The 19,621-nt window shown below is 43.2% G+C and overlaps 1 protein-coding gene across 2 annotated transcripts; it reads right to left on the bottom strand.

Annotated features, from left to right (window-relative positions):
* Nucleotides 1–113: 113 nt before the first annotated feature.
* Nucleotides 114–18,890, bottom strand: LOC106575371 (phosphatidylinositol 4-phosphate 5-kinase type-1 alpha). 2 transcript variants are annotated; one of them, XM_082960376.1, is made up of 17 exons: nucleotides 18,414–18,890; nucleotides 10,810–10,844; nucleotides 10,223–10,306; nucleotides 9,860–9,990; nucleotides 9,360–9,477; nucleotides 9,084–9,236; nucleotides 6,452–6,751; nucleotides 6,124–6,359; nucleotides 5,929–6,012; nucleotides 5,431–5,479; nucleotides 5,217–5,301; nucleotides 4,957–5,127; nucleotides 4,673–4,805; nucleotides 4,517–4,582; nucleotides 4,335–4,428; nucleotides 4,184–4,235; nucleotides 114–2,631 (listed from the first exon to the last, which is right to left on the bottom strand). In XM_082960376.1, exons 1-16 carry the CDS (start codon nucleotides 18,457–18,459, stop codon nucleotides 4,233–4,235), a joined length of 1,788 nt encoding a protein of 595 aa, XP_082816502.1. In that variant the 5' UTR covers nucleotides 18,460–18,890; the 3' UTR covers nucleotides 114–2,631; nucleotides 4,184–4,232. The 2 variants fall into 2 exon arrangements, with proteins under 2 accessions (XP_082816502.1, XP_045554604.1); XM_045698648.2 differs by having other exon boundaries at nucleotides 114–4,235; nucleotides 18,414–18,886.
* Nucleotides 18,891–19,621: the final 731 nt, after the last annotated feature.

Raw genomic sequence — 19,621 nt, 5'->3', positions numbered from 1 at the left:
TCCCCCACTCACAAATAAAATGATGTGAGTTTGTGGATCTACTGTAGTGTAGACCTACCCTTCCAATCCCTAAACAGTTGTATCATGTTCAGGAATAAGGACAAGAACCAACATTTAGAAAATAAGTTTATTCTAAAATCAGAGAGCCAATATGAAAAACATCACATTACTGAAAGATGGTAGAAGGAACAGGCAGCATGAGAAGGCATTTCAGTGACTACTATATACATATACACATTTTATACAGGAAGAGTAAAAATAGAGTAATTGAAGCATAGACGGTAACCAGCAACATTGGCTCGGAGGCTGTGTGAAACATTCAACATAGAAAAGCATGGGACATCCTTGCCCCAGGACAATGGAGAATATATCACTATCAAAATCAAACATGAAATATAAAAAGTGAAATTGTCAAATAATCCCCTCCCATATGCAATACACTACTTAAATCTGACATTTCCTGTCAGAAGAATACATTATTATACGTACAATCATCTACGGTACATGTACAACTTATGAATAATTTCAGGCTACAAGGTCATAATAATACAAATACAATAAATACGATTCTTGAAACTTTAAGATGGCAGACTTGTTCATATTGCATTAGTTCATATGTTCTGTAGTGTCTGTGTTGCAAGTGTACCGCCCTTTGAGCACCAAAGGGTAAGGTGTCTGTTGTGCTGTGGTCCAGTCAAGTCACCAGACACTGCAACGGGTTTAATCCAGCATCTACACAGAAGCACACAGGCTTTAAAACAACATTGTTCTGACTGTCAGATGTTAGTTTGTAAAGTTAAGCATACACTAAGTCATGATCAGTGTTAATGGAGTCAAATCCAGACCCTGTTGTCACACTAAGGCCCTTGTTATAATAAGACACAATACCATCTATTGAAAACGTAATTCAAAACTTGGGAACATGGGGCTTGGAGTGTTTTCTTTGGTGTCCAACTGTTCTCAAACAAAAAGCACAAGACTGAACTGAGGTCTTTGAAATGATGGGGAAGCTGAGCAGGGTTATCAGGGTCAAAGGTCAAAACATTCAAAAGAGCACAACTTTTAATTGAGTGCCATGTTTGGAAATAAATTAACCAGGAATACCATATGAGCTTTTTACAAAGAGGGTGGGTTCGCGAGGAAAAGTAGTGAACGCAAGGACTTGAAATGAATCAAACCATGTAGTAAGTTATTTGTGTAAATAACTCATTTGGAACCAATACCACCCTCTCTTGTGCCCTTCCTTCCTGTGTGCTTTAAAATATGTATAGTTATCATGCAGGACAGCTCCTCTCAAACTGTGAGCGCTGCAACTCTGTTTGAAGGGTCATTAAACTCAGATCTGTTAGGAAAACATCAAGTTCATCAAAACTCATAGTTCTGAAGCATAGGTCTCCATGTAGTTTCCATATGCAGTGAGTTCATCCATGTTCCAAGTCCATACCATTTTGATTGCTTTTCCAATTTGTCATGACAGTTGATCAGAAAGAGCTCCACTTCCAGCCTCTAGTTTCTTCAGGGCATGGCTGTGTTCTTGTACTCCCCCATTCCCTTTAAACATTCCCTATTGTCTCACGGTGCAGTGATGAACATGAATCATTTCCACCACATGCTGATATCCCGCAGTTTGTCAATCTGTCCATCTCTCTGCTTTGGACCACATGTGCACTCCCATCTACTTAGAAATGTGTCCTCACAATCAGGCCATGGTGGCCCTTTAAATCACACTGTGTTGGTGTGAAATACAAGATCTAGCATAACCACTAGGCAGTGATATGTATCCCTGTGTCTGAAATATCCTACTACAGGATAAATAGTATGAGCGGCCACCTTGCGCTTGTGTTAGCATTCTACACATTGACTGAGCAAATGGGAAAAAAATAACAAACCCATGTTTATATAAACGTTAATGTACAAGAGGTGTACTACAGAGACGCAAACAAAGTCATTCACACAATGTGGTGAGTCTCAAACTCAGTGGGGTGAAGCAGCCATTTCTGTAGCCAGCAGAAATCCCTTGTTGCTTATTAATGAAAGTCAGGTCATTGTACATAAAAGTATCAAAGTGCTTGAATGACAGTGGTAGAATTACCATTGCTTGAAGAACACTTATAATCTTTGTGCACAAAACAGTCTAAATGGCTGGGTGTGAATGACTGTGATGAAACTGAACTGCCATACGAAGACAGAAAAAGGCATGTGTAGAGTGTGCGTTAAACGCTCGCTCTGAATTTTGATTGGCTCATTCCTTTCAACCCTGCCCGTTGATTGGTCAATTTTCTTTCAAAGATACTTTTGATTGGTAGTGAGAATATAAAAACAGACTCAAACAAGAGTTTGAATGTATGTGTAACGGGACATTAAAGAAACAAAAATATGAGACACACAGCTCAGCAAGACTAGCACCAGACAGACACAAAGGCACAGATATAAAAAGGAAGACCGTAAGTGACAGGCAGCTAGCGTTAGTGTGGTCAGGTCACTGTCCTTCTGTTACTGCTCCTCTTTGTCTCTTCTCTGGTGTGGTGAACCTCCATTCGAAGGATCATCAACTAGATTCAGCTGTGGGGTGATTTTCTTTCTTGAGTGGATGGTCAGGGGGCCGGAACATAATTACAAATCATTTGTAGACTGCAAATTGACCACAAGAAAGCCCAAACATAATATTTGACAAACAATTTCAAACCTTGCTTACAAATCACACATCTCTATTTTGCATAGGAATACTTTAGAGCAGATTTCTTAAATTGAAATCATTTGGAGCTGATTTGCTGGTGTTTACCTTTTATGTCCACCAATTAAAAAAATTGCATCCGCAGGCCACCAGTTGGAGAACCCCGCTCTACTCTAAGGGCATGGCGGCCATTACTATGTTCTTGCTCTGGTCTCTCACTCCTAGATCAATATAGCACATGTGGTCTCATCAGAGAGGAAGATTCCAGGATAACCATGGAGACAGTGACAGACAGAGCCATCCCATCAGCCGGTAACACTGTGTATAGCAGTGGAGGCTGTTGAGGGGAGGACGGCTCATAATAATGACTGGAACAGTGCAAATGGAATGGAACAGTGCAAATACATGCGTTTGATGTATTTTATACCATTCCACTCAAGCCATTACCACGAGCCCGTCCTCCCCAATTAAGGTGCCACCAACCTCCTGTGGTGTATAGCCTACCCATACTGCCCTACCAAGAAAAAAGGCAGTAACTGCTCATTTGGTCAAAAATGAGTTAGCATGTATTTAATGTAGCAAAAATGACTTAATCATGTGGGCAAGTATCCTGCCTCGTATTGTGTTTGAGAAAATGGGGGTCATATTAGCAGTAACTGCACTAGGTAACTGTGAAACTAAGGTAAATAAAAGCCATTTTTCTCAGTTCCACGCTATGAGCAATTACTGCCTTTTTGCTTGGTAGGGCAGTATAGCTCTGGCCTGTACATTCCTGCCCCCAAATCCAGTCAGTCAGCTACTGTATACATCTATAATCTAAAAGAATAGAAGGTCTGTGTGATGAAGTCATATGTTCTGTCCATAGCAGTAAAAGTGTGGTCATAATAAAAATAATAAAAAACACTACATATAGAGATGATTCTCCTGTGTCCGTCCCATCTCCTGGCTGTGTGGAGGGAGGAGGGGGTGGACAGATGTAGAATGATAACATATGAGATATTATGCTCAGAGTCACTGAAAACCAAACCCACTTAGACTGTCCACAAGAAGGAATGCACAAAGTAACAGAACAGAGAGTGATATAGAGCATGGTGTTCCTCCTCCACACTGTTGATGCAGGGGTGTCTATGCCCACATCCCTCTCCCCTTCAGGCTTTGTGATAGGTGGGACAGTGTAAGTGGGTTTCGTGACACAGAGACTCCTGTAACTTAGTTGGAGAAGGGTTTCTTGCAGCATACCCGTGTGTCTGTCTGGCTGACCAAGCCTTTAGACAGCCACCACCTCCTCACACATATATATACACACACACACACACACACACCTCTCTCTCTCTTTGTTCCTCTCTCTGGCACCCAGTCACACTCTCCCTCTCTTTCACTTCCCAACCCCCCCATCCCATTCAGTCAGCCTGAAGTATGTTCTAAACCTCCCCCGCAGAAAAGGAGGGATTGATCGAAAGAGTAGTGAGGATGGAGGATGCAAGACTACTCTCCCCCTCTTCCACCCACCTCCTTGGTTCCAGAATCACCTTTTCCTCAGATGACTCCAGATCAGTTGTTACTGTGGGGGACACACAGGGAGGGAGGCCAGTGAGCTATGGGAAACACCATAGTGAAGATCTTAAGAAGAGGAGGAGGAAAAGGATAGGGCCAGACTTACAAAGCAGATGTTGGTCTCTGGGACGATGTCTGATAGTGAGATGGCATCTTCATTACCTGACTGATCACCTGATGCTTCCACTTCCGCACCCATACTGAGAGACAGAGAGAAAAGACTGATAAGGGTGTGTGTGTTCATGTAAGTGGAATTATATGAGTCAGTGGTGTAATTCATTTGTGTACCTGTGGGAGACACCGTGGTCTTGGTCTGTGCTTGTTACTGCTCTATGCACCTCAACCCCTACTGACCTAGAGAGAGAGCGAGAAACACATGAGAACTGGATGACTTGAAGAGGAGGACTGACTTTGTGGAGGAGAGGGGATGGAGGGATGTGTTACTGTAGCGGAGGAGAGGAGGAGGTGAGTCCTGTGCTTCCTAATGAGGATGTGGAAAAGTTGGCCTCTGCATCCCCTGACCCTGCCGCCAGGGGAGGGGTCCTTGGCACCAGGTCTGGCCTGCCCGACTGCATGCCTGAACAGAAAGAGGGAGTAAAGAGGGGGAACTAATAGCACAATTCCAAGTCCACCTCTAATCCCTTGTCCATAGGCACTTCATGTAGCTCTGGTCCACCTTGACCTCTGATCAAACATACAATCAATGTTTGTGTTAACTGTTCACTCACCACTGTCTCCCTCTGCGTCAGCCCTGTTGAAGTGGGATTGGTAGACGAGTCGGGAGTCCACCACAGACTGTCCAGCAGCGTGGGAGAGGGGTGTGGGGCCTCCCAGGGTATGAGCTCTCCTCAGACCCCCCGGACCCCCACCACGTGACTTCTTGGATGGGGAGAGCTTCACTGAGGGGTGGGGAAAACAAAATAACGACAGCATGTTATATCATAAAAGTAAATATTGAAAAGAGAAGATACACACACAGCAGTCTTACATGGGATCTTCTTGAACACTGTGTTACACATGAATTGTTGGAAGCGCTCAGCGTAGAAGCCTGGTCTGTGCACCGACACTGTATCCTACAGAGGAAAAGGAATAAACCAGTTATAACCTGACAGAGGCCTGACATAAGGAGTGGCAGATCTGACACATGCATCTGTGGCATCTTTCATAATGTACTACAGGTAATGTGTGTGTGTAGATCTTACCCCATCATGGACGAGGGCCTTCCACGAGTGTTCCAACTTCTTGATGAACCTGAAAAACAGTCTTAGTGAACGTAGCTCAGTTGGTAAAGCATGGCGCCAGGATAGTGGGTTCGACTCCCGGGACCATCCATACGTAAAATATAAGCACGCATGACTAAGTCGCTTTGGATAAAAGCATCTGCTAAATGGTATATACAGTGAGCTCCAAAAGTATTGGGACAGTGACACATTTTTTGTTGTTTTGGCTCTGTACACCAGCACTTTGGATTTAAAATGATACAATGACTATGAGGTTAAAGTGCAGACTGTCAAGTTTGATTTGAGTGTATTTTCATCCATACCAGGTCAGTGTATCATTTCAAATCCAAAATGCTGGAGTCAAACAAAAAATGTGTCACTTACCCAATACTTTGAGTACTGTGTCATTATATTACTATGTGAAATTGTATGTAGTCTGTACACAAGAACGCACACACACAAAGAAACACAAGCACCTACCTGTAGGACTGCAGAATGTCGATGATGCCGATAAAGACCAGCAACCTCTCTCCTTTAGAGTTCCTGGCTGGGATCCCACCCATACTGAAATGACATCATACACCACACCAACCAATCACCATCAACAAATCCTGATTTACGTGACAGTTTGCATTTTTCCCAAGGTAATATTGTGTGATGTATTGATTGACTCACTGGTCCTCAGACTCCAGGGCTCCCTTCCCGCGGGCCTCTCCCTGTATAGACTCCATGGCTGTGCAGTATAGACTTTTCTGGGCCTGGGGTCGGCGCTGGTCTGGGGTCACCGCCCCCTCTGACCCCCCACTGTCCCCCATCTGCCCCCCACCTCGCTCCCTCTCTCTACTAGCCTGCTCCAGGTTATGGATCCCCACCAGTAGACTGTAGTCCATGATTTTAAAACTCTGCAGGAGCTGGAGCACACACACAAACACATAAGAGTTACTATACAGTAGACCCAAACAGCACACACAGAACACACACACCCACCCTCCCTCCCTCTCACCAGGCAGTCTCTCTGGATGGTCTTGCTAAGGGCGTTGTAGTTGTCCGTCTCAAGCAGCAGTCCATCAGGCAGGTCCTGGATGAAGTCCAGGTCTTTAAAGGTGGGAAAAGTCTTGTCCCTCTCCTTGGCTGAGGCCCGTCTCTTATAGGTGGAACCCTTCATGTCGTACTTATGGTGCATGTGGACCACGCGGGGCAGCAGGTTGTTCATCACCACCAGGCGGATGTTCTTCCCTCCCGCCTGGATGCAGTACAGACCGTAGAACTTAGGGAGCAGGGTCCGTTTGTTCTGATTCAGGTTCTATAGAGGAGGAAGGGATGGTAGAAAGGAGAGGAGGAGAGTGAAAAAGACAAGAGGCCACCACAGACAGCTAGGTATTATCTCCTCCTTCAACGTCTCACCATGAAGGATCTCCTCCTTCAACGTCTCACCATGAAGGATCTCCTCCTTCAACGTCTCACCATGAAGGATCTCCTCCTTCAACGTCTCACCATGAAGGATCTCCTCCTTCAACGTCTCACCATGAAGGATCTCCTCCTTCAACGTCTCACCATGAAGGATCTCCTCCTTCAACGTCTCACCATGAAGGATCTCCTCCTTCAACGTCTCACCATGAAGGATCTCCTCCTTCAACGTCTCACCATGAAGGATCTCCTCCAACGTCTCACCATGAAGGATCTCCTCCAACGTCTCACCATGAAGGATCTCCTCCAACGTCTCACCATGAAGGATCTCCTCCAACGTCTCACCATTAAGTACCTCCTCCTTCAATATCTTTCCATGAAGTATCTCCTCATGGAGTCTCCCCCCTCCTTCAATATCTCCATGAAGTCTCCCCCCACCTCCTCCTTCAAAATCTCACCATGAAGTCCCACCCCCCTCCTACCCCGATATCGCTCCATGAAGTCTCCCCCCCTCGTCCTCCAATATCTCTCCCCTCCCTCCTCCTTCAATATCTCTCCATGAAGTCTCCCCTCCCTCCTCCTTCAATACAGTTAAGTCAGAACTTTACATAAACTAGTTTTAATGACTCCAACCTAAGTGTTTCAACCACTCCACAAATTTCTTGTTAACAAACTATAGTTTTGGCAAGTCGGTTAGGACATCTACTTTGTGCATGACAAGTCATTTTTCCAACAATTGTTTACAGACAGATTATTTCACTGTATCACAATTCCAGTGGGTGAGAAGTTTACAGACACTAAGTTGACAGTGGCTTTAAACAGCTTGGAAAATTCCACAAAATGATGTCATGGCCTTAGAAGCTTCTGATAGGCTAATTGACATCATTTGAGTCAATTGGAGGTGTACCTGTGGATGTATTAAGGCCTACCTTCAAACTCAGTGCCTCTTTGCTTGACATCATGGGAAAATCAAAAGAAATCAGCCAAGACCTACATTTTTTTTTTGAAGACCTCAACAAGTCTGGTTCATTCTTGGGAGCAATTTCCAAACGCCTGAAGGTACCACGTTCATCTGTACAAACAATGGGACCACGCGGCCGTCATACCGCTCAGGAAGGAGACGCGTTCTGTCTCCTAGAGATGAACGTACTTGGTGCGAAAAGTGAAAATCAATCCCAGAACAACAGCAAAAGACCTTGTGAAGATGCTGGAGGAAACAGGTACAAAAGTATCTACATCCATAGTAAAACGAGCCCTATATCGATATAACCTGAAAGGCCGCTCAGCAAGGAAGAAGCCACTGCACCAAAATCACCATTAAAAAAGCCAGACTACGGTTTGCAACTGCACATGGGGACAAAGATCGTACTTTTTGGAGAAATGTCCTCTGGTCTGATGAAACAAAAATAGAACTGTTTGGCCGTAATGACCATCGTTATGTTTGGAGGAATAAGGGGGAGGCTTGCAAACCGAAGAACATCATCCCAACCGTGAAGCACGGGGGTGGCAGCATCATGTTGAGGGGGTGCTTTGCTGCAAGAGGGACTGGTGCACTTCACAAAATAGATGGCATCATGAGGTAGGAAAATGATGTGGATATACTGAAGCAACATCTCAAGACATCAGTCAGGAAGTTAAAGCTTGGTCCCAAATGGGTCTTCCAAATGGACAAGGACCCCAAGCATACTTCCAAAGTTGTGGCAAAATGGCTTAAGGACAACAAAGTAAAGGGACTGGATTGGCCATCACAAAGCCCTGACCTCAAGCCTATAGAATATTTGTGGGCAGAACTGAAAAAGCATGTGCGAGCAAGGAGGCCAACAAACCTGACTCAGTTACACCAGCTCTGTCAGGAGGAATGGGCCTAAATACACCTAACCTATTGTGGGAAGCTTGTGGAAGGCTACCCGAAACATTTGACCCAAGTTAAACAATTTAAAGACAATGCTACCAAATACTAATTGAGTGCATGTAAACTTCTGACCCACTGGGAATGTGATGAAAGAAATAAAAGCTGAAATAAATCACTCTCTACTATTATTCTGACATTTCACATTCTTAAAATAAAAGTGGTGATCCTAACTGACCTAAAACAGGGAATTTTTACAAGGATTAAATGTCAGGAATTGTGAAAAAAAATTGTTTAAATGTATTTGGCTAAGGTGTATGTAAACTTACAACTTCAACTGTATCGCTCCATGAATTCCCCCCCCCCTTCAATATCTCACCATGAAGTATCCTGGTAGTAGCTTCTGGAGAAACTCAGCCTCTTTGTGCTGCACCGTCTTGATAATGAACTCATCATCACTGGACACGTAGAAGAGAGAGCCGCTGGCCCCGGAGTTAGACAGCTCTATCAGGCCGTCGTTACACAGAGAGTACTGTAGGAGAGGAGTTAGTTAGCATCCTGACCACAGAACTACAACCAGACACAACCAATCAACCATAGAGAACTACAACCAATCAACCAGATTCAATTAAGTGCATTTTTGTAGTCTACTGACCAGGTAGTCGTCTGGCCGGATGCCAAAGAGTTCTCTGAAGTAGCGGAAGGCGATAGGGGCGTAGGTCTTAAACCTGAAATCACTGTAGTGGTGGGCAGGGGTCAGGTTACTGCCCTCACTGAGACAGAGAGTGACAGAGACAGAGAGAAGGGTGTTAATGAGTGCTAAATACAGGAAGACTTCTCTCAAGGTGGTGTAGCACAGTTCAGAAAAAAATGTTTTCCAGCTAATTTCATGGTGTTTTACACATTTTGCCATGAAGCTGAGAGAACATGTTTCAGTTTTAAAGCCAATTTCCTGTAATTATAAACATTTCCTTCAAGGTTTATGACATGTTCATATAGTATCTGGGGGGGCCCGACCTATATTTTGGGGGGAGTCGGGGGCCCCCATACCTTATGCAGGTGCTCTGGGGTTGTGTGCTACGCCAGTGACACACACACACACACACACACACACACACACACACACACACACACACACACACACACACACCTAACCTGGGGAAGAAGATGCTCTCGACCACCACAAAGTCCTGCATGAGAACATCCCTCTCAGCCTTCTGACTCAGGCTGCCCACAGTGTGAGTGATGCCCAGCTGAATTGCTCCTTTCAGGGCTGACGACGTGGTCTGGAGGGGGAAGTAGAAGAGAGAAATGGAGGCTTGTCAAGAGAGATTGATCAATTCATTCTGTCTGAGGAATTCTCATGTTATAATTAATCTATGACTCTCAAATGCTTGTGTACATTACATTCTGCGAGTCATCATTGGGTGTGGATGTGGAAGGGTTTCAGGCTACGGGTAATTTTAGCACACATGTGGTGTGTGTGTGTGTGTGTGTGTGTGTTGACCCCATGCTGACCTTCTTATAGGTGGTCTCTCCAGTGTTCGTCTCAACTCCTCTGTGTCCAATGGTCTTCTTCATACTCTGACTGGATCCAGGCATCTGAGACAGAGAGAGACAGGATGAAAGAGAAAGAGGAGAGGGAGATGGAAGAGAGAGCATGGGGAGAAATAAAAGGTATTAAGAAACTAAGAAATGCACAGTAGAGAAGGTGTGTTTGACTCCATTAAAACAAGTTGCAGCATCATCCTGTTCTCTCCATTGTTTGGTTTTATGACACACAGCTTAAAGGTAAACATCTGCCATTGACACACAGAAACCATCAAAACCAGTTCCCCCTCCTTTTCCACATATCCTGTGTCCTCTCCCTAGACAGAGAGGTGATATACAACACATCTTCACCAGGGTCTATAGATGTTGTGTAAACACACACACACACACACACACACACACACACACACACACACACACACACACACACACACACACACACTTCCCTAAACCTAAAGGTAGTGGAAAACACAGTTTCACCAACAGTGCTCCAGCATCATCAGCAGAGTGCTGTAATTAGTGGTTTTGTGAGTCAGGGATGGTGTCTGTCTTACCTCTGGAGATGCCATTTTCCGAGAAGCACTGGACCCTTGAGATGGAGAGAGGCGAGAGAAAAAAGAAAAACATTAGAGAGCAGAGTGACGGGCCAATTTTTGTTAGGCTCCTCCATGTTCCATGCGCATCTCAGTCCTCTTAGAATCTAATAGTTACCGACAGAACCTAGCGAATATCACAGAGCTAGAGTCATGCTAGCCAGCTGTGGTGATGAACTTATCATATAGTATAGTAGTTTTTGGAGGAAGGAACCCGCATTAAAGTGTCTGATCGGGTTGTGCGATGTCTGGAATGACACATCGTCCCATCCAAACGTCGTTGATATACATTGCGCACGGAGGGGAAAAACGCAATATAAAAAGACACATTGGTTATACCAGAACTGTGATTTGGTGCATGTCATCATTGTTCTCATTCAAATTGTTACAAAAGCCACAAACAAGTTGATTAAATCATTGTTCAAAACATGGTTTACTTATTATTTTTACCTTGTTCTTGACTACAGAAGGATTTTCAAACTGGAAGGTCTATTATTCTCTTGTCCATAAAAATACTCCGATTTCAGTTATATTAGTAGACCTTTTAAAAACAAATATTACAGCCATATCAAGTGTATTGTTATTTCATCTTGGTCATCTGGAAAAGCGCATGTGACATTCTTTCTTCCATTAAGCTTCTTTCCTTCAGTTTCAAAAAGTGGATTTCACTTAGTAACTATAGTGTAGCCTGCTTTTGCTAAATCAGAAGAAAAAAAACTATGGCTGACTTTTAGTTGGGGGGAAGCACGTCTTCGCCTGTTTGGCAGTTTTTCGCTCAATTTCAGGCCATATGATTAAGGTGAGCCAGCAGACCTTACCCAAGGCACTTGCAGAATATGCTAAAAGATTATCAAGGCAAAGGATGGACAGACTACACACCTCCGTCATCCTGCTGAGTTCGATACTCTTTGTGAGACAACATTCATTTATTTTTGGTTCCCGCTTATTGAACGTGCTGCTGCAGGAGCTTATACCGATTGCCCGTTGCACAATTCAAGGACATTAATAAAACACTTCGACAATATTATAAATATTAGTTGAACTTGTCAAAGTAACGTTTACTGCAACTTATTGACAGTAGCCAATATTATTGGCTGTTTGGTTTGTAAAGAGGGATTTAACGGCAGAATTTATTTTGCCAACACTGATCAAGTAAAGCAGAAACGTACTGTATCAGGTTTGTTTAAACTTCCTATTCAATTAGTTTATCTTGCAATTGTTTTCGCTCTCTCGTTATTACTATACTATGTTTTTATTTAGGCCATTTGCAAACAACTTTCTGAGATGGAACTCCGTCTATAGATTCATTGGATGGTTGATCATGAAAGAGCAGGCTATGCCTACAACAACAAAGACACATTCCAATCGAATGGGGATTAAGGACAAAAAGGGAAATTAAGATTTTAAAACAATAAACCAGACAAGAGTGTCAGCTGCAAAAGGCCCATTGGAGAGGGGATTTACATTTTTTTAAAAACACACGTTAGGCCCGGTCTGACATTTTGCTCTGCGTTGCTGCTCTCCGCTCTTTCTACATTGTTCTCTTGCATTATGTTAATAATCTAACTACCACATGTATTGAAAATGTAGGTTACGGCAATTAGGGTGTAGGCCATTTGGCATGTCGCCCTGCTGTGTTAACAGACTCCAGCGGTGTAGTCAAATTCAAATAAGTTAAACTATCGTTTGACATTGAGATGTCATCATGAACGATGCAATCGTACAAACCTAGTGTCTGACCGAATTGCTTCATTGCAGTCTTTCCACTCCATGCACAAAACCTAATACATTTCAGCGTAATTTTGACTTGAGAGAAAATTTGTCACAGTAAATGCTTGACAACCACTCTTAGTTAATTACAAAAACAGCCATCAACCGGGTAATTTTCCAGATACAGAGCCATAGTTAGACCTACACAGCCACAGGAATGGATAGGCCTAGGCTAACTGCTGCTCCCATTCACATTCTGTTCTAGATTTACACCACTTTCCCTCTAATGCTGCTTCCATGTCAGCCTGCCCTCGATGCTGTTGTGGTTGGGCCTTTGCCTCAAGCCTAAAACAATCCAGGGGAACCCTTGTACTTCAGTCACTGCTCAGGATGCATTGCATTTGTATGACTTTTTTCACTAAATTCTAAAACACCAAATGTTGTAGCTTGCAGTTGCTACCCTTACTGACGGCCTATCAGTTACTTAGTGCCTCTCCATCTCCAGACAGTATAGTATGACAGCAGACATTCCCTCTCAGACAGTCTACCACAGAGCAGATACTGTGAGAGAGCATAGAGCAGTGGAAGGGCAACAAGTTAACTGACCACTCGCTGCATAACACACCACACACAGAAATACAGAGCGATGAGTGGACATAGCCTGGTATTAGGTTTAATGGGGAACACCGGATACAGGGAAAGGTCAGGACGGTGGGAGGAAATTACGAGAACTCTTGGCATCGACACAGGGACATACACCAGTCTCTGCAAAACATAACTCCAGTCTGATACTGTATCTAGACCACTGGGTCCTCTACAACAGGTCTCTGGCAGACATAACCCCAGTCTGATACTGTGTCTAGACCACTGGGTCCTCTACAACAGGTCTCTGGCAGACATAACCCCAGTCTGATACTGTGTCTAGACCACTGGGTCCTCTACAACAGGTCTCTGGCAGACATAACCCCAGTCTGATACTGTGTCTAGACCACTGGGTCCTCTACAACAGGTCTCTGGCAGACATAACCCCAGTCTGATACTGTGTCTAGACCACTGGGTCCTCTACAACAGGTCTCTGGCAGACATAACCCCAGTCTGAAACTGTGTCTAGACCACTGGGTCCTCTACAACAGGCAAATGACTAAACTTTTTCCATCACCCAAACTAAGCTTGGGACTTTCCCTGTGACTCATTGAGTTGCAATCTTCCTTTTTGGTAGGGGATGTGCTCATTACCAATCCACTCTAAGAATAAATTTGATCCTGCAGACCCCAGGCCCTAGCCTATTGTAAAACATTGCCAATTTGTGTGAAACATGCCAACATAGAGAAACACAGCAAACACATGTGTGAAAAATCTAGAAGCAAAATATGTCTGGTATTTTCTCAATGTTCTCACATCGTCATGACAATGCTTGAAATATGTGCTCCTCACAAAAGGATTCGCCATTTAAAATTGTGTGCGTGTGTGAGATGTGAGATTCGCCTTCTCACCCAATCCATGAGAACTTCAGGCCTGTAACCAATTGCAACTGCTATTTCTGAGTTTCAACATAGTGATATTACAACCAGTTGGCAAAAAACTTGTCTGCTGTTATAGTAATAGTGTGGGCAGGTCAGAGTTATGTTGAGGACAGTGAGAGGCAAGAGGAGGGAGATCTACTGAAAATATATCATGGAAAGGTGGGGTACTGATAGTGAAACAGGAAACAGCCTAACGGATATTTGTCTGTGATATTAGGCTAGGCCTCTTCAAATTGTGAGATGGATGAAATCAATCAATTAAACCAATCCACATTGCTTGAGCAAACACCACAAGGACTACTTCATTCAGGGAGTGGAGAAGCACTTTGTCTTGCTAAACCATGTTGTAGCCATTTCACTGCGAAATGCATTGCACACACAATAGAAAGCAAACATGCACAAGAGAAAACAACGGTTAACAGCCTATATTTGGTCCACTCGTCCTTTGCTTGCTCTCAGCTTGCTCAAATGCCACAAGGCCCTGTAATACCTGTAAGAGGCACTCACAGGAACGAAGCACACGCTCAGCCGCTCCCTCACACAGAAACACACACTGTAACCCCATGCAGGTACCTCTCTGCAAGGCTCTCCTCCAGAACTGAGTCCTAATGTCTATGGAAGAAGATACAGAACAACCACAACCAGTTACACATGAACAAGGCATGCATGCAACCGAATTAGGCTTCAATCACATTGCTCGCCTCTAAATTAGCCTAAATGGACCACATGCTACAGAGATCTAGAAACAAGCAGCGCTCCATTTAAGAAAAGCTTGTTTTTACAATAGGATTTCAATAACATCCTAGTTCGACATTGTGTCCAAACATTTCCACAGTTACAATGAGGGTGCGTGCATACTAAACATATCTCCCAGTGCCAGCGCAGTTCACTTCAAAACACATGTTGGCTGTTTGCCTGCTAGCAGCCTGTACTGTAACCTGTATGTAGAGCAATAATATGGGACACTCCCCTATTTTTGTCTGACAGAGTAGAGTAAATGTGCTGGTTATTGGCCTAATTTATGAACTTATACAGTACCAGTCAAAGGTATGGACACCTACTCATTCCAGGGTTTTTATTTTTTACTTTTTTCAACATTGTAGAATAATAGTGAAGACATCAAAACTATGATATAACACATATGGAATCATGTAGTAACCAAAAAGGCTAAACAAATCTAAATATTTCATATATTAGAGACACTTCAAAGTAGCCATTGAATTGCATTCCAGGTGACTACCTCATGAACCTTGACAGCTTTGCACTATTGGCATTCTTTCAACCAGCTTCATGAGGTAGTTAATTTGTGGAATTTCTTTCCTTCTTAATGCGTTTGAGCCAAATCAGTTTCTTCAAGTGCAGTCACAAAAACCATCAAGCACTGTGATGAAACTGGCTCTCATGAGGACCACCACAGGAAAGGAAGACCCAGAGTTACCTCTGCTGCAGAGGATTTTTATTTTACCTTTGTTTAAATAGGCAAGTCAGTTAAGAACAAATTCTTATTTACAATGACGGCCTAAGAACAGTGGGTTCAGGGGCAGGACGACAGATTTTTACCTTGTCAGCTCGGGGATTCGATCTAGCTACCTTCCAGTTACTGGCCCAGCGCTCTAACCACTAGGCTACATGCTGCCCCCAACACAAGTTCAAGATAAGTTCATTAGAGTTACCAGACTCAGAAATTGCAGCCCAAATAAATACTTCACAGAGTTCAAGTAACAGACATCTCAACATCAACTGTTCAGCGGAGAATTCAGCGTGAATCAGGCCTTCATGGTCGATTCGCTGCAAACAAATCACTACTAAAAGGCCACCAATAAGAAGAAGAGACCTGCTTGAGCCAAGAAAAACAACCAATGGACATTAGACCGGTAGAAATCTGTCCTTTGGTCTGATGAGTCCAAATGTGAAATGTTTGGTTCCAACCGGTATGTCTTTGTGAGACGCAGAGTAGGTGAATGGATGATCTCTGCATATGTGGTTCCCACCGCGAAGCATGGGAGAGGTGTGATGGTGCTTTGCTGGTGACACTGTCAGTGATTTATTTAGAATACAAGGCACACCTAACCAGAATGGCTACCACAACATTCTGCAGCGATACGCCATCACATCTGGATTGGCTTAGTGGGACTATCATTTGTTTCTCAACAGAACAATGACCCAAATCACACCTCCAGGCTGTGTAAGGGCTATTTGACTAAGGAGAGTGATGGAGTGCTGCATCAGATGACCTGGCCTCCACAATCAGCTGACCTCAACCCAATTGAGATGGTTTGGGATGAGTTGGACCATAGAGTGAAGAAAAAGCAGCCAACAAGTGCTCAGCATATGTGGGAACTCCTTCAAAAAACATTCCTCATGAAGCTGGTTGAGAGAATGCCAAGCGTGTGCAAAGCTGTCATCAATGCAAAGGGTGACTACTTTGAAGAATCTCAAATATAAAATATTTTGATTTGTTTAACACTTTTTTGGTTACTACATGATTCCATATGTGTTATTTCATAGTTTTGATGTCTTCACTATTATTCTACAATGTTGAAAATAGTAAAAAATAAAGAAAAACCCTGCAATGAATATGTGTCCAAACTTTTGACTGGTACTGTATATAGTGAAAACACCCTGTATCATTTGTATGTGTGTGTTCATTGGCCTAGTTCGCAGACTTAGATCCCCATAAAGCAATCAGTCTTGTTATTGCGGGACCAAAACAGACCTATCTATTCTCATGACCTGACTCAAACAGGCTAGCTACTACAGTACCAAGGGAAGATCAACTGTAACAAACACCGTAGTCAAGCTGATAAGAGCCTGTACCATAACAGGTGGAGAAGACTCTCCTGTCCTGACCCAGCATCACTGTTCACATCATTACCTCTATCAACTGATTCTGAACAAGTGAATAACGTGACCACAACCAAAAACGTCAGGACTATACCTGGGGAAATAAACCAAAAATGATCAACACTAATCACTTATCGCAGGCATTTTGCTGATATCGTTAATTTCCATCCATAGCCTATACTAGAAAAATGTGAAGTTTGAAATGAAATAAGTTGGCTAATTTGGGCTATTGTTAATGGGACAATTGATAACTACAACCATCAAACCAGTAGTAGTATAAAGGATGATTTTTTTTTTAAAGTGTGGTGAACATTAATGTTATAAACGCATCAATTCGGGCAATTTAACGCGATATGGATTTATGTACTTATCGCCCAGCTCTAGTCAGGACTCCCCGTGAATTCCTCTTCCTCTCTGTGACTTCCAGTGAAGTTCTCTGTAAATGTGCTGGAATGATGACAGAGCAGGAGTCTCTTCTTCAACCACATAGGCCTACATTACTCAGACTATTGCTTATTATCAGGGAGCCGGTGTGACAGGTAGCCTAGTGTTTAGAGCGTTGGGCCAGTAACCGAAAGGTTGCTAGATCGAATCCCTCGAGCTGACAAGGCAAAACTCTGTCGTTCTGCCCCTGAACAAGGCAGTTAACCCACTGTTCCTAGGCCGTCATTGTAAATAAGAATTTGTTCTTAACTGACTTGCCTAGTTAAATAAAAAAATTGTATCTCCCGTGGAAGCGAAATCTGTATCTATTCCACCATAACTAAAGTTACTTAGCCTAATTGATTAGTGACTGCCTGTTTTTTTCATGATTCCAAAAGCTGCAGAACAACATTACTGTGTCAACAACATAAACATGACCACCACATTCTATCCACAAAAACAATTGTGTTGGCATTACAAGTAACTATTCAACACACCTAGTTTGCTAGCTGGCCTCAGTTTGTTGGGTTGGCTAGTTAACTGGCGAGTTAATCAGCTAACATCAATTAACAGGTGTTTTGTCCTACTACGAGATGCGGCAAATATGACAAAATATCAACCAAGGCCCACTTGTTTCGAGCATAAATAGTTAACAGAGGCAGTAAATTAGCCAACTACTGTAGTTAGTTAACATTGCTGGAGTTGGAGAACTAGCTACATCTGATTGAAAATAACAACATTTTCGGGTGTGCGGCTATCCCATCCCAAGCCCTTACTACAAACATCCATAAAGTACATGACCCAATTTCAAGCGTGTGACGATAGTTGGTAACGTTAGATGCCTAGCTAGCTATCCATCCGATCCGATTGTTGACGTTAGCAAACTGGCTAACGGCAACTGTGATAACGTTAGCTAGCTCAGACAGAAAGAGAAATTGAGTCAGTTGAATTCAGACAAAATAACCATATTCAGTTACAGGCGGTGCTGAATCTGTAGCTACGTTAATTAGATTGCATTTTCGTGCAAACTACTTCAAGGAGACCTAAATTAGTTATTATAGATACCTGTCGGAGCAGTCAATCCCGAATCAACTGGAACGGCGGTCGCCATTTTGGGTTGGCCGGTATCGGAACAGATATAACAAATCTTTTGTATGGGTATCCACAAGCTAGTAGACGGCCAGCGGCAAAGTCAAAATTGGCTGTATCGTAAAACTATATGAAAACCAAAATGTGCTATTTGGTCTTAATTTGGGGTTATGGTTAGACATACGGTTAAGCAGTGTGGTTCTGGTTAGATTTAAAATAAAAACTTAAGTAGATAAATTGTAGAAATAGGCTGGTTTATGACTTTGTGTATCTCCCTTAGACCGGTTCGCTAATAAAACGTTCTAATTCGAAGGCGGGGGGAACAGAGATAATATGTATACTTTCTTTATGAAACACCATGCTAGTTCCTGATGTCGCGCTCTTCTTCTTCTTCGATGAGGTTTAACGGCGGTTAGCATCCAATAAACTTGCATTACCTCCACCTACTAGACTGGAGTACAACTCCCTTATACTTTGCTTGAAAAAATAATAAAATAATTTTTCTGATGTCAAGCCCGCACACCCAAAAACCTCTCTGCAGCTGCCACCACAACCTCAATTTTCTGCGACTTAGGTTCCATCCCTGCAGTACAGTTGATAACCATTGCTATAAATGCCCAAAATCCAATCTTCCTGAAACGTATATCACTTGTTGGCATATCCCTCTGTACTGGTACAGATCTACAACTCACACCACTACTCTCAGGATCCCTCCCCTTGACCCATCTTACTCTACTTTCTTCACTGCCTCAGCATATGGCAACTACTCTAACCCTGGAAACCTCAACCTGCCTCTCTTGCACTGGACATTTTTGATCTTCAGCCCCATCGACACCCCTACAACTAACACATACCACTACCCTCCCCAATGCTACACATTCCTTTGTCTCATGCCCTTCTGCACACTTCTCACAACTAGGAACCTCCCCCCAACACACTGCTGTCACATGCCCAAAAGCTTGACACCTGTAACAATGTAATGTATTTGGCACAAAATCTCGTACAGGATAACTTAAATATCCTCACATCACTTTGTTGGGCAAAGACTCAACATCAAAACTCAAAAGAACAGACAATGACTTTTCTGTTTCACCACTCGCCACATTGTCTGCATCGCACCAAATGACGAGCATAACAAACACCGGGACTCTTCCCCTTCAGTTGGTCAACTTTTACATTTACTG

Source organism: Salmo salar, chromosome 02 (genome assembly GCF_965601325.2).
Source record: "Salmo salar chromosome 02, fSalSal1, whole genome shotgun sequence".
Classification (NCBI taxonomy): Eukaryota; Metazoa; Chordata; class Actinopteri; order Salmoniformes; family Salmonidae; genus Salmo; species Salmo salar.
Note: the sequence above shows the minus strand (reverse complement) of the source record. Positions and strands in the feature narration are given on the sequence as shown.